Consider the following 9,671-nt stretch of genomic DNA (forward strand, 5'->3'; position numbering starts at 1 on the left):
AAATTTTCACTTTAACAAATAAATTTTAATTCAGCAAAAATTAGGTAAAGAGAATAAGGCCTTATTAAGTGAAAAATATTACCTGTTTTTATATGAAAGAGAGGTAATATCCATAAAACCTTAGCATAAACTTTAATATGTAATTGACTTAAAATACATTTAGGCCTTGTTTAGTTCAGCTTATTTTTACTTATTTTAGAAAAAATAAGTTCAGATTCGATCAGAAAAAATAGTTTAGATCAGATCAACTAAACATCTTTAATTACATAATGAAAATTTTTTTACAAAAAGTACATATCAATAAAATACACATTGATATAAATCTAATAAGACCCCACTTGATATATTAATTATTGACACATAAGGTCAAAGTTTGGTCAAATTTAAACAATTAGATCAGACCAATGACCAAATCAGATTAGATAAATAAAAATAAGGTGAACAAAAAAAACTCTTATGCACAAACCTACTACAACGTACAGTCGTACAGAGTAGGGTTGTTCATCGGTCCAAGACCGGACTGGACCGACCCGACCCAGATTGGACCGAAAATCGAAAATTAGAATTTTAAGAACCGAAGACCGGACCAATTAAGTTATGACCGAACCCGGACCAGACCGAAAGAATCAGTCCAAAACCCAGACCGGACCGCATTGGACCGATTTAAGAATTTTTTTAAAAAGAATACTAAATTTTTAATAAAGTTAAGGAAAACACAAAAAAAGTATTGGAAAAACTATATTGTAACGTCATTTTTACGTCTTTTTTTGTATGTTTAGTGCAAAAAAACTTATAAAGTTAAATTTTTTTAAGCTTATTAAAAATAATTTTAACCATTATTTAAGGTTTCACACATGTTTTTAATAAAAAAAATCAGTGTGGTCTAAAACCGATTTTTTAATAGGGTTTTGGATTGGACCGGACCGGAGACCGGAGACCGGAAAAATGAATTTCAAGACCCGAAGTTCGATCCGGTCCGGGGTGGTTCGGTTTATTTTTTCGGTCCGGACCGATTTATGAACACCCCTAGTACAGAGTACGATAAACCCGACACGACCCCAATCAATGTCAAACCTTGACCTTACACAACACAAATGTACTCCCCTAATTTCTATCACTCCTATAGTCCTAGTCCTATATCCAAAGAACCCCAAAAGTGAGCGTGCAAGTCACACAAGAAAGACTGTGCAACCATGAGAGTGACTCACCATCAAACAAAAGAAGACGTTAATTTCACACTCCCAAAATTAAACACACTTCTCAAATTCAAATACCCACAACTTCCCACTCCTTAATACAGTTATTATAATTAACCATTATTCTATTTTTGCTTCGGATTTTGCTTCGTTTCTCAGAATTCCCCTTTACAACTCCCTCTCTCACACTACACTCTGGTATCTTACTACAACTATAAAGCAATCTCAAACAGCTCTCATCAAATTTATATACTTATTAAAAAGCTTAAAAATGGCGGATTATCATCATTTTTCACAGAGATTTTGAGTTTTGTGTTTGTAGTAGTTTCAAAGCAAGAGATTATCAATTAATCCATCAATCAACCCTTTCCAATCTCTATCATCTAACCGCTCAAGATTTCGACTCTTCTTTATTACCTACCTTTTTATTCATCTTTTTTCTTTTAACCCCAGATGATTATTTTGTTATAATCAGACATAACATTGACAAAATACAGATTTCCTGGAGAATTTTTTGATTTTTTTGGGAGTTTTTGGAGTTGGGTTGTTGTAATTACTTGCCCATTTTGTCTTTTTTTGGGTTGATTTGTTAAGATTTGATTTGATTTTGATTTTTTCCCGATTAATGTTGGTGGGTGTTTGATATATTTTTTTGGGATTTTTGTAATTTTGTTTTTTTTTGGGAGAATTTTTTTGGTGGGGTTTTAATGGCGACGAGTGAAGCTTTATCGTTTAGTGTGGTTTCTGTTGTTGAAGATGTTCTTCAACAACATGGACATCGACTCAAAGGTCTTGATTTAGAATCCAGAAGAGCTGAGGAAGCTGGTATAATTTTCTCTGTTTTTAATTATTATTTCATTTTTTCTTCTTCTCTTGATTAGTTAATTATTCAAATTGTTGATATAAATGTGATTTGATTTGTGTTAAAATGGTTTTACTAAATTATGACTCCCCTAATATGACACGAAGAAATGGGTTTGTAAGTGTTATGTAACACTAGATAGAAGTGACCCGATCACCGGTAGATAAATTCTTGGTTCATGTAGTCGACCCGTCTTTCTAGATCAAGGATTTACAATTGGTTTTACTTTTACTAACTCATATGTTGTCTTTACTTTTTATGTATCATTGAAGTTGTAGTATATGAGAATTTTTTAATTTGTGAAACCAAATTGTCTTCCTTGTGTGTAATTTAGGATTTAGATCAATTCTTCTTAAATAACAACCTTACTAGTTGGCCTTTTTGAGTGTGTATTATGATATTTTATGTGAAATTCTAGGAAATACTATCACTAGTTAATTGATTTGTTATGAATTTGTGGGATCATTTTGTTATATTGTAGAATGAATAGTGTTGGGAGGTGGTGTTTTTTATGCTAAATTGCTAATGGGAATTTGATTGATGGATGTACTTTATGTAGCAATGAGAAGATATGAAGCAGCTAGTTGGCTTAGGAAAAATGTGGGGGTTGTCGCCGCCAGAGACTTACCGGCAGAGCCATCTGAAGAAGAGTTTAGGCTTGGTTTGAGAAGTGGATTGATCCTTTGCACTGTCCTTAATAGGGTTCAACCTGGTGCTGTGCCAAAGGTTGTTGCTTTTGGCTGAGCTTCTTTTTCGCCTTTTACTCTTTTGGGTGTTTCTGAAATGTTGCTGATTTATCATGGATGACACAATTGTAGGTGGTGGAGAGTCCTGCAGATTCTGCTTCTCTTCCTGATGGAGCAGCTTTATCTGCTTATCAGTACTTCGAAAATGTTAGGAACTTTCTTGTAGCAGCAGAAAATATGGGACTTCCTACATTCGAGGCATCTGATCTCGAACAAGTAAGGATTTAGTATGCTATTGCTGCTAAGATGTCTTGCAGATTTAAAAGTCTTGGTTTGCTGATCATACTTCATAGTAACTAAATTTGTTGTGTATAAGAACATGAATTTCAGCAGGTCTGCTCATTCTGTAATTTTAGTTTTTTCGAAGTGGTAAATATATTGATGCCTTTGTGTTTCTAGGGAGGAATACCAGCGAGGGTGGTGAATTCTGTTCTAGCTCTCAAATCTTATCATGAATGGAAGCAAGCCGGGGGAACCGGAGTCTGGAAATTTAGTGGAAATGTGAAACCCACGGTCACTTCTGTGAAGCAATTTGTGCGTACAAAATCGGAACCTTTCACGAATTCTTTGACAAGGAACCCATCAATGACTGATAAATCCTTGAATGCCCTTTCTCATGACATTGACACCAGCAAATTGGTTAGTGCAATATAATCTGTGGCCATCTTCTTTTGTTTACTATGGGTGTCGAAGCTTTTTAATGTTGCCATGTCCATAGCATTTAAGTTACAATGTATTCCACCTATTTGCAGCCAAGTTCTCAGTCCCTGAGCTCACTTGTACAAGCACTTCTAATGGATAAGAAGCCTGAAGAAGTTCCACAGGTTAGTTTGGATGTATAAGCAGGACGCATGACATAGTTTATAAAGACTTATGCTTGTTGATGGAAATGAGTTTGTTAAGAGTTTATAACAAAGAGCCTCATTTCAATGTCCATGATAGTGTGTGCAAGTTCACTTCACTATTAATAGCATAACAATTATTTGCAACATAAAAGTGTTCTGTCACCGAGTAAGAGGAAATCTGAAAGTTTATAGCATTCATCAACTTTGTCATTCCAGGCACAAACTGTGGAGATGCTTGCAATACTTCATTTATTAATTCTAGTAAATGTTACTAACCTTGATGGAAGGTGGAAAATGTAACGTTAGTTCTTGACTTCTTTCACCTGTGTGTGTTTGAAAAGGATGGAATATTTTGTGATGATACATATACTTTATACTCATCATTTGACAGTGTCATAACTTAACCAGTACTTTTCCCTGAACTTAGCCTTTTGTTCAATGCAGTTAGTTGAATCGGTTCTTAGTAAGGTTGTGGAGGAATTTGAGCAACGCATGGGTTCGCAAAACAATATGGTATGTATTTATAGCTTCTGAAAGAACACTTTATGCAACAGATTTATAATAAATTTGCTAGACCTTTTAAGCTTAATGAATTTCCATCATTGTTTGTGTTACTCAAGGCTAATCAGCCAAGTCAAGCAACAGCAAAAGAATTTTCTGCACCACATGGGAAGAAGCCTTTTTCAAAGATGTCTTCTGAAAATTCTAAGGCAAGTGATCATATCTCCTTTATGAATATATACATGTGAAGTTAAAGTAACACTATAACTTTTGGTGTGAAAGGGCCTTGAGACAAATGTAGCTTCGTGTATTAGTACTTACTTTCCTCTTTATATGACATCTTTAAATGCCATACTGAAGGTAGGAGATAGAAGCTACTCTTTGACCAAGAAGCAAGAGAGCTTATGTGGCAATCAAATTAATGATGAACAAATGAGAAGTCAAATGGTGAAGCAAAAAGAGATCTTTGATCGTCAAGGAAGAGATGTCCAGGTTAGAAATTGACGTATTCTATATTTCGTGAGCATGAACTCTCATCCATCTTGAGGATACTTGTAACTTATTGGTGATATATGACTTTGTAGGAGCTGAAACTCACTCTTCGTACAACTAAAGCTGGCATGCAGTTTATACAAAAAAAATTCCAAGAGGATCTCCACAATCTTGGTATGGCGATATGCTAGCTTAATTTGGTCATTTTCCTATCAAATTGTATCAAATAAGTGAAACAAGGAAATTTATTTGAGGGTTATGACTTATGCAACTTGTTGATGTTGTCTTTGTCAGGCTCGCACATGTATAGCCTAGCTCAAGCTGCCAGTGGGTATCACAAGGTTCTCGAAGAAAACCGTAGGTTGTACAATGAAGTACAAGATCTCAAGGGTAAATTGAATGCTACATTTGCCTCATGTCCATTCTTTCTCTGGTTTAGTGACGATAATCTTCTAAGCATATCCCAAAGCAAACTAATATAATCTCTCATGCTCTCTTTAATTTCCTCCTAATAGGGAGTATTAGGGTTTATTGTCGAGTGAGGCCCTTCTTAAGTGGGAATTCAAGCTTTATAAGTTCTATTGAACACTTTGAGGAAGGGAATATTATCATCAGAGCACCTTCTAAGCATGGAAAAGGTCTCAAATCATTCAGCTTTAACAAAGTGTTTGGTCCATCAGCAACTCAGGGTTAGTTTTTGGCCCTTCATAAATGCAATACTATTAAAAGTCTCTTCTTTGTTCAGAAAGTTTCTAACTCATGTAATTTATTATGTACTACAGCTGAAGTCTTCTCAGATATGGAGCCACTGATTCGTTCTGTGCTTGATGGTTACAATGTTTGTATATTTGCATATGGCCAGACAGGTTCTGGGAAAACATTTACTATGGTAATATATTGTTTTAACTAATCTTCTATTATTTTTTTTTCTGAATAAAGATAACTAGTCTTCTATTAATAAGCTCCTAGATTATTATTATTTTCCCTAACGTACTGATGAGTCCTATATCTATTTGAATCTTTATTTCCAGTCTGGACCAAAAGACCTCACAGAGCAGAGTCAAGGTGTAAACTACAGGTCTTTGGGTGACTTGTTCAATCTTGCAGAGCAGAGGAAAGACACCTTTCGCTATGATGTTGCTGTCCAGATGATTGAGATATATAATGAGCAAGTCAGAGATCTTCTTGTCAGTGATGGGCTTAATAAAAGATATCCTTTTTCTCAACTTACTGGACATTCATTAATAATTGATTTATGCGACATACTTCATTATGTACAAGATCATTGTACCATCAGCTATTTTCCTTAACCCATTTATACATTAGAAATTCGTAACAGTTCTCAGAATGGACTCAATGTCCCAGAAGCAAGTCTTGTTCCAGTATCATCGACATCTGATGTCATTCATCTGATGAATATTGGACATCGCAACAGAGCAGTTGGTGCAACAGCACTCAATGACCGTAGTAGTCGTTCTCACAGGTGTTGAACTATACACTCTTCAATGTGTTGGTTTCTCTTTTTTGAACTTGTATTTATTCTGAACTTGTGATCCTTTTCATCTCCAGCTGTTTGACTGTTCATGTTCAAGGGAGAGACTTGACAACTGGTAACATACTGCGTGGCTGTATGCATCTGGTTGACTTGGCAGGTAGTGAAAGGGTAGATAAATCGGAGGTGACTGGAGATAGATTAAAAGAGGCGCAACACATCAACAAATCTTTATCAGCTTTAGGAGATGTGATTGCTTCGCTTGCACAAAAGAATGCACATGTCCCATATAGGAATAGCAAATTAACACAACTGCTCCAAGATTCACTAGGTCATGTCTCTATTATCTATCAATAACCAACATAGTATTTTTCAATTTTCTTTCAAATTATATGTATTTTATTGGCTGACATGATTTTATGTCGTTGCAGGAGGGCAAGCCAAAACACTGATGTTTGTTCACATAAGTCCTGAAGCTGAAGCTGTAGGAGAGAGTCTTAGTACGCTTAAATTTGCTGAGAGAGTAGCCACTGTTGAACTTGGTGCTGCACGAGTAAATAAAGACGGTGCAGATGTGAAGGAGCTCAAGGAGCAGGTAGAAGCTGGATATTGGTTCACTGCATGCTTCACCTGTGCTTTCTCTTATACACTTCTCATATTTTATTGCTTGCATCTGTTTCAGATTGCCACTCTTAAGGCAGCCTTGGCAAGGAAGGATGCAGAATCTGTTCGTTCTCACCAGTCGGGATCCAGCAGTCCTGAAAGATATAGAGGGAAAGCTGATGTTCCTTCTCCCCTTCGTTCCAATCAAAATGGCGGAAATGCATTGTTTGCTGTGAGTAGACATCAACAATCAATAGGAGATATAGCCAACTTTGAGGTAATTATAATGGTTACATTTACAATTCTTGCTAAAAAAGTTCATCATTTTAGTTGAGAATATGGAAGGGATAAGATGTATAAGTGTCGTGATTTTGCAATGCTGGAGCTCTAGTGCTGTGTTAAGATCAGACTAGTTGTTTCTTTATGAACAATTTTCTTGTTTTGACTTTACATAATTACATATGCAGACACCTCTTTGCATAAGCAATCCTTGTTTAATACTCCGTAACAAATAGCTAGATAGACAGACTGAAAACTTTTTTTTTTTTTTTTTTTTTTTTTTTTTTTTGGAGGAAGACAGACTGAATACTTAAACTGCCATTAAAATTCTCACAGGATCAGTTAAGGTGTTTGCTGATGATATGATGCAAGAGGTCTTACTGGTTTTTCCTTAGACAAGGATATAATTATTGGAGGATCTAATCTTTGAATTTGCAGGTCTGTAACAAGTCTGCGTCAAGACAAAAAAGACAAAGCTTTGATCTCGACGAAATGTTGAAAAACTCACCTCCATGGCCCCCTGTAAATAGCCCTGGGCAAAAGTATGGATATGATGAGAAGGACCTTGATTCTGGAGAATGGGTAGACAAGATCATGGTAAACAAACAAGATTCACTTTCGAAAGTAGGGACTCGTTTATGTTGGGAAACAGCAGAAAATGGACCCATGGCTGATTCTTTCTACCCAAAATATTTCCCAGAAGACACCAAACTATATTCAGAACAATCATATAGCATGTTCGGTGGAAGTAATCAGTTCGAAGTGACTAATACAGATGACTTGGACGAGCTTGATGCTGCCACAAGTGACTCGTCTGAGCCAGATTTGTTGTGGCAATTCAATCATAGTAAACTCCCTACACTTTCCAATGGTAGTATTGGGTTGAAGTCCAAGAAACTTGATGGCAGACCTGCTAAGAGTCCAGATTTGAGGTAAGCACCGACTAGCATTTAACTTCACTGTCTAGAAAAGAAAATCACTTAATACTTCTCTAATTTTGATATCCAAAGCTCAAAAAATGAACTTATGTTCATACTACTGTTTTTTACCCATCAAAATCTTCATCTAATCATACTGTTTTATGCATGCTAATGCAATATTTGTACGATCACAGCAAGTCGATGATTCCTGCTCTAAGCCCCTCACCATCAAAGAAGCTACCAAACGGAAGTCAACTACAAAAAAATAGAAGGCAGCAACCAACATCAGCAGAAGCAAAACGAAGAATTGGAAATAGAAAGCAGTAGATAATTTGATTGTTTATCCAAGGGTAACTTCTGCCCCTTCTTCTTCTTCTTTTTTTTTTTTTTTTTTTTTTTTTCCCCGATCTTTTTTACTGGGGTGTTTTTTTTGTCCCTTCGTTGAAATTTGGTGGTTGTTCAGTATTTGAGGGTGAGAGCAAGAGAGAAATGTGTGACATACAATATATTTTTTTGTTCTTTTGTAACGTTTGTTACTTATACAGTTGAGCAATAATTCCAGTTGCTTGAATTTGTATACAAACTCAGAAACTAAAAAGCAGAGGAGTTCCACTTGTGTTCATATTATGCACTTTCAAACTGTATCAGGCTGTTTCGCAGTTTTCATGCTCTACTGATTTTGATCTATGAATAATATCTGTTACAAATATCCATAGAAATTGTAATAAGCTCTCTTTCAATTTATCTTTGAAGTCTAACCGGGTTTGGGGCACATTTCAAAGTTTCTTCGAAGAAACTGGTAGCCACAACTTCTTCAAATGCTAACAAAGTTTCTTGGAATTGTAAGCAAAAATTAGGGCTGGATATAGCAACCAGCAAGAAAGTCAAATTAATACAATGTATCCTTAACCAAAATTGTACCTACCCCGTCTACTAATAGTGATCTGAACCTGCGTGTTATTGATTTAATCAATCATGACACTAATGAGTGGGATGTGGAGGCTGTCCAAAGCACTTTCAAAGCTGCAGAACAGTCACTTGTGCTATCAGTTCCATTGTCTCAGAGACGACTGAAGGATATCATGTTCTGGTGGCCGAATAAAAATGGGGTCTATAGTGTGCGTTCAGGCTATTGGCTCTGCAGACAAAGTAGAACATTCCCTGCTGCCACCAGTGAGGATGATGTTCGGAGAATGGTGTGGAGTCTCAAAGCCACCCTGAAATTGTGCCATTTCTTATGGAAAGCATGTAAAGGCTTCTTAGGTTGTTTTTTCGCCATCTCTTACCTGATAAAACCTGTTCTATCTGTGGGGCAGCAGAGGAAACAATTCTGCACGCCGTCCTTGAGTGTACTGCAGCACAAAAAATCTGGGAAGCGAGCTCTTTTACATCCATTATAAGTCAGCCACTTCATTGAGTGTCTTATGTGGCTAGCCAATTCTGTGCAAAAGTCGGAGTTTGTGATTGACTTGAGCTATTAATTTGATTATTGGCTAGTTGAGTATGTATTCGATACTTAGTCATGATTAGTTTAATGCCAAAATTATAAACCACTTTTTAATTATCTTGAATATGTTATAGCTGTAACAAGCAAGGTTGCTATATAACCTGACACGAGCATATATTGTATAACATGTTATTGCATAGAATTAAAAAAACTTACGTAGTATAAAATATAAAAATAATGCAAAGGCAACAAATTTATAATATATGCCTTCAAAAAAACTTTATAATA

General features: G+C 35.9%; 1 protein-coding gene across 1 annotated transcript; it reads left to right on the forward strand.

Annotated features, from left to right (window-relative positions):
• Positions 1 to 1,299: 1,299 nt before the first annotated feature.
• LOC145616280 (kinesin-like protein KIN-14I) lies at positions 1,300 to 9,379 on the forward strand. The gene is made up of 19 exons (XM_081670974.1): positions 1,300 to 2,021; positions 2,618 to 2,784; positions 2,877 to 3,020; positions 3,204 to 3,443; positions 3,557 to 3,628; positions 4,094 to 4,162; positions 4,270 to 4,363; positions 4,515 to 4,642; positions 4,735 to 4,816; positions 4,937 to 5,032; positions 5,158 to 5,331; positions 5,425 to 5,531; positions 5,674 to 5,852; positions 5,964 to 6,125; positions 6,212 to 6,465; positions 6,566 to 6,729; positions 6,817 to 7,014; positions 7,455 to 7,948; positions 8,131 to 9,379. The coding sequence occupies exons 1-19, from the start codon at positions 1,904 to 1,906 to the stop codon at positions 8,261 to 8,263; spliced, it is 3,075 nt and encodes a 1,024-aa protein (XP_081527100.1). The 5' UTR covers positions 1,300 to 1,903; the 3' UTR covers positions 8,264 to 9,379.
• Positions 9,380 to 9,671: the final 292 nt, after the last annotated feature.

Source organism: Chenopodium album, chromosome 26 (assembly GCF_948465745.1).
Source record: "Chenopodium album chromosome 26, dcCheAlbu1.1, whole genome shotgun sequence".
NCBI lineage: Eukaryota > Viridiplantae > Streptophyta > Magnoliopsida > Caryophyllales > Amaranthaceae > Chenopodium > Chenopodium album.

Excerpts from the sequence above, each read along its gene's own strand:
- LOC145616280 (XM_081670974.1), top strand. The coding sequence starts at position 1,904 with ATGGCGACGAGTGAAGCTTTATCGTTTAGTGTGGTTTCTGTTGTTGAA. Across the intron at positions 4,817-4,936 it reads AGAGGATCTCCACAATCTTG|GCTCGCACATGTATAGCCTA; the intron begins GTATGGCGATAT and ends TGTCTTTGTCAG. Across the intron at positions 7,949-8,130 it reads GCTAAGAGTCCAGATTTGAG|CAAGTCGATGATTCCTGCTC; the intron begins GTAAGCACCGAC and ends GTACGATCACAG.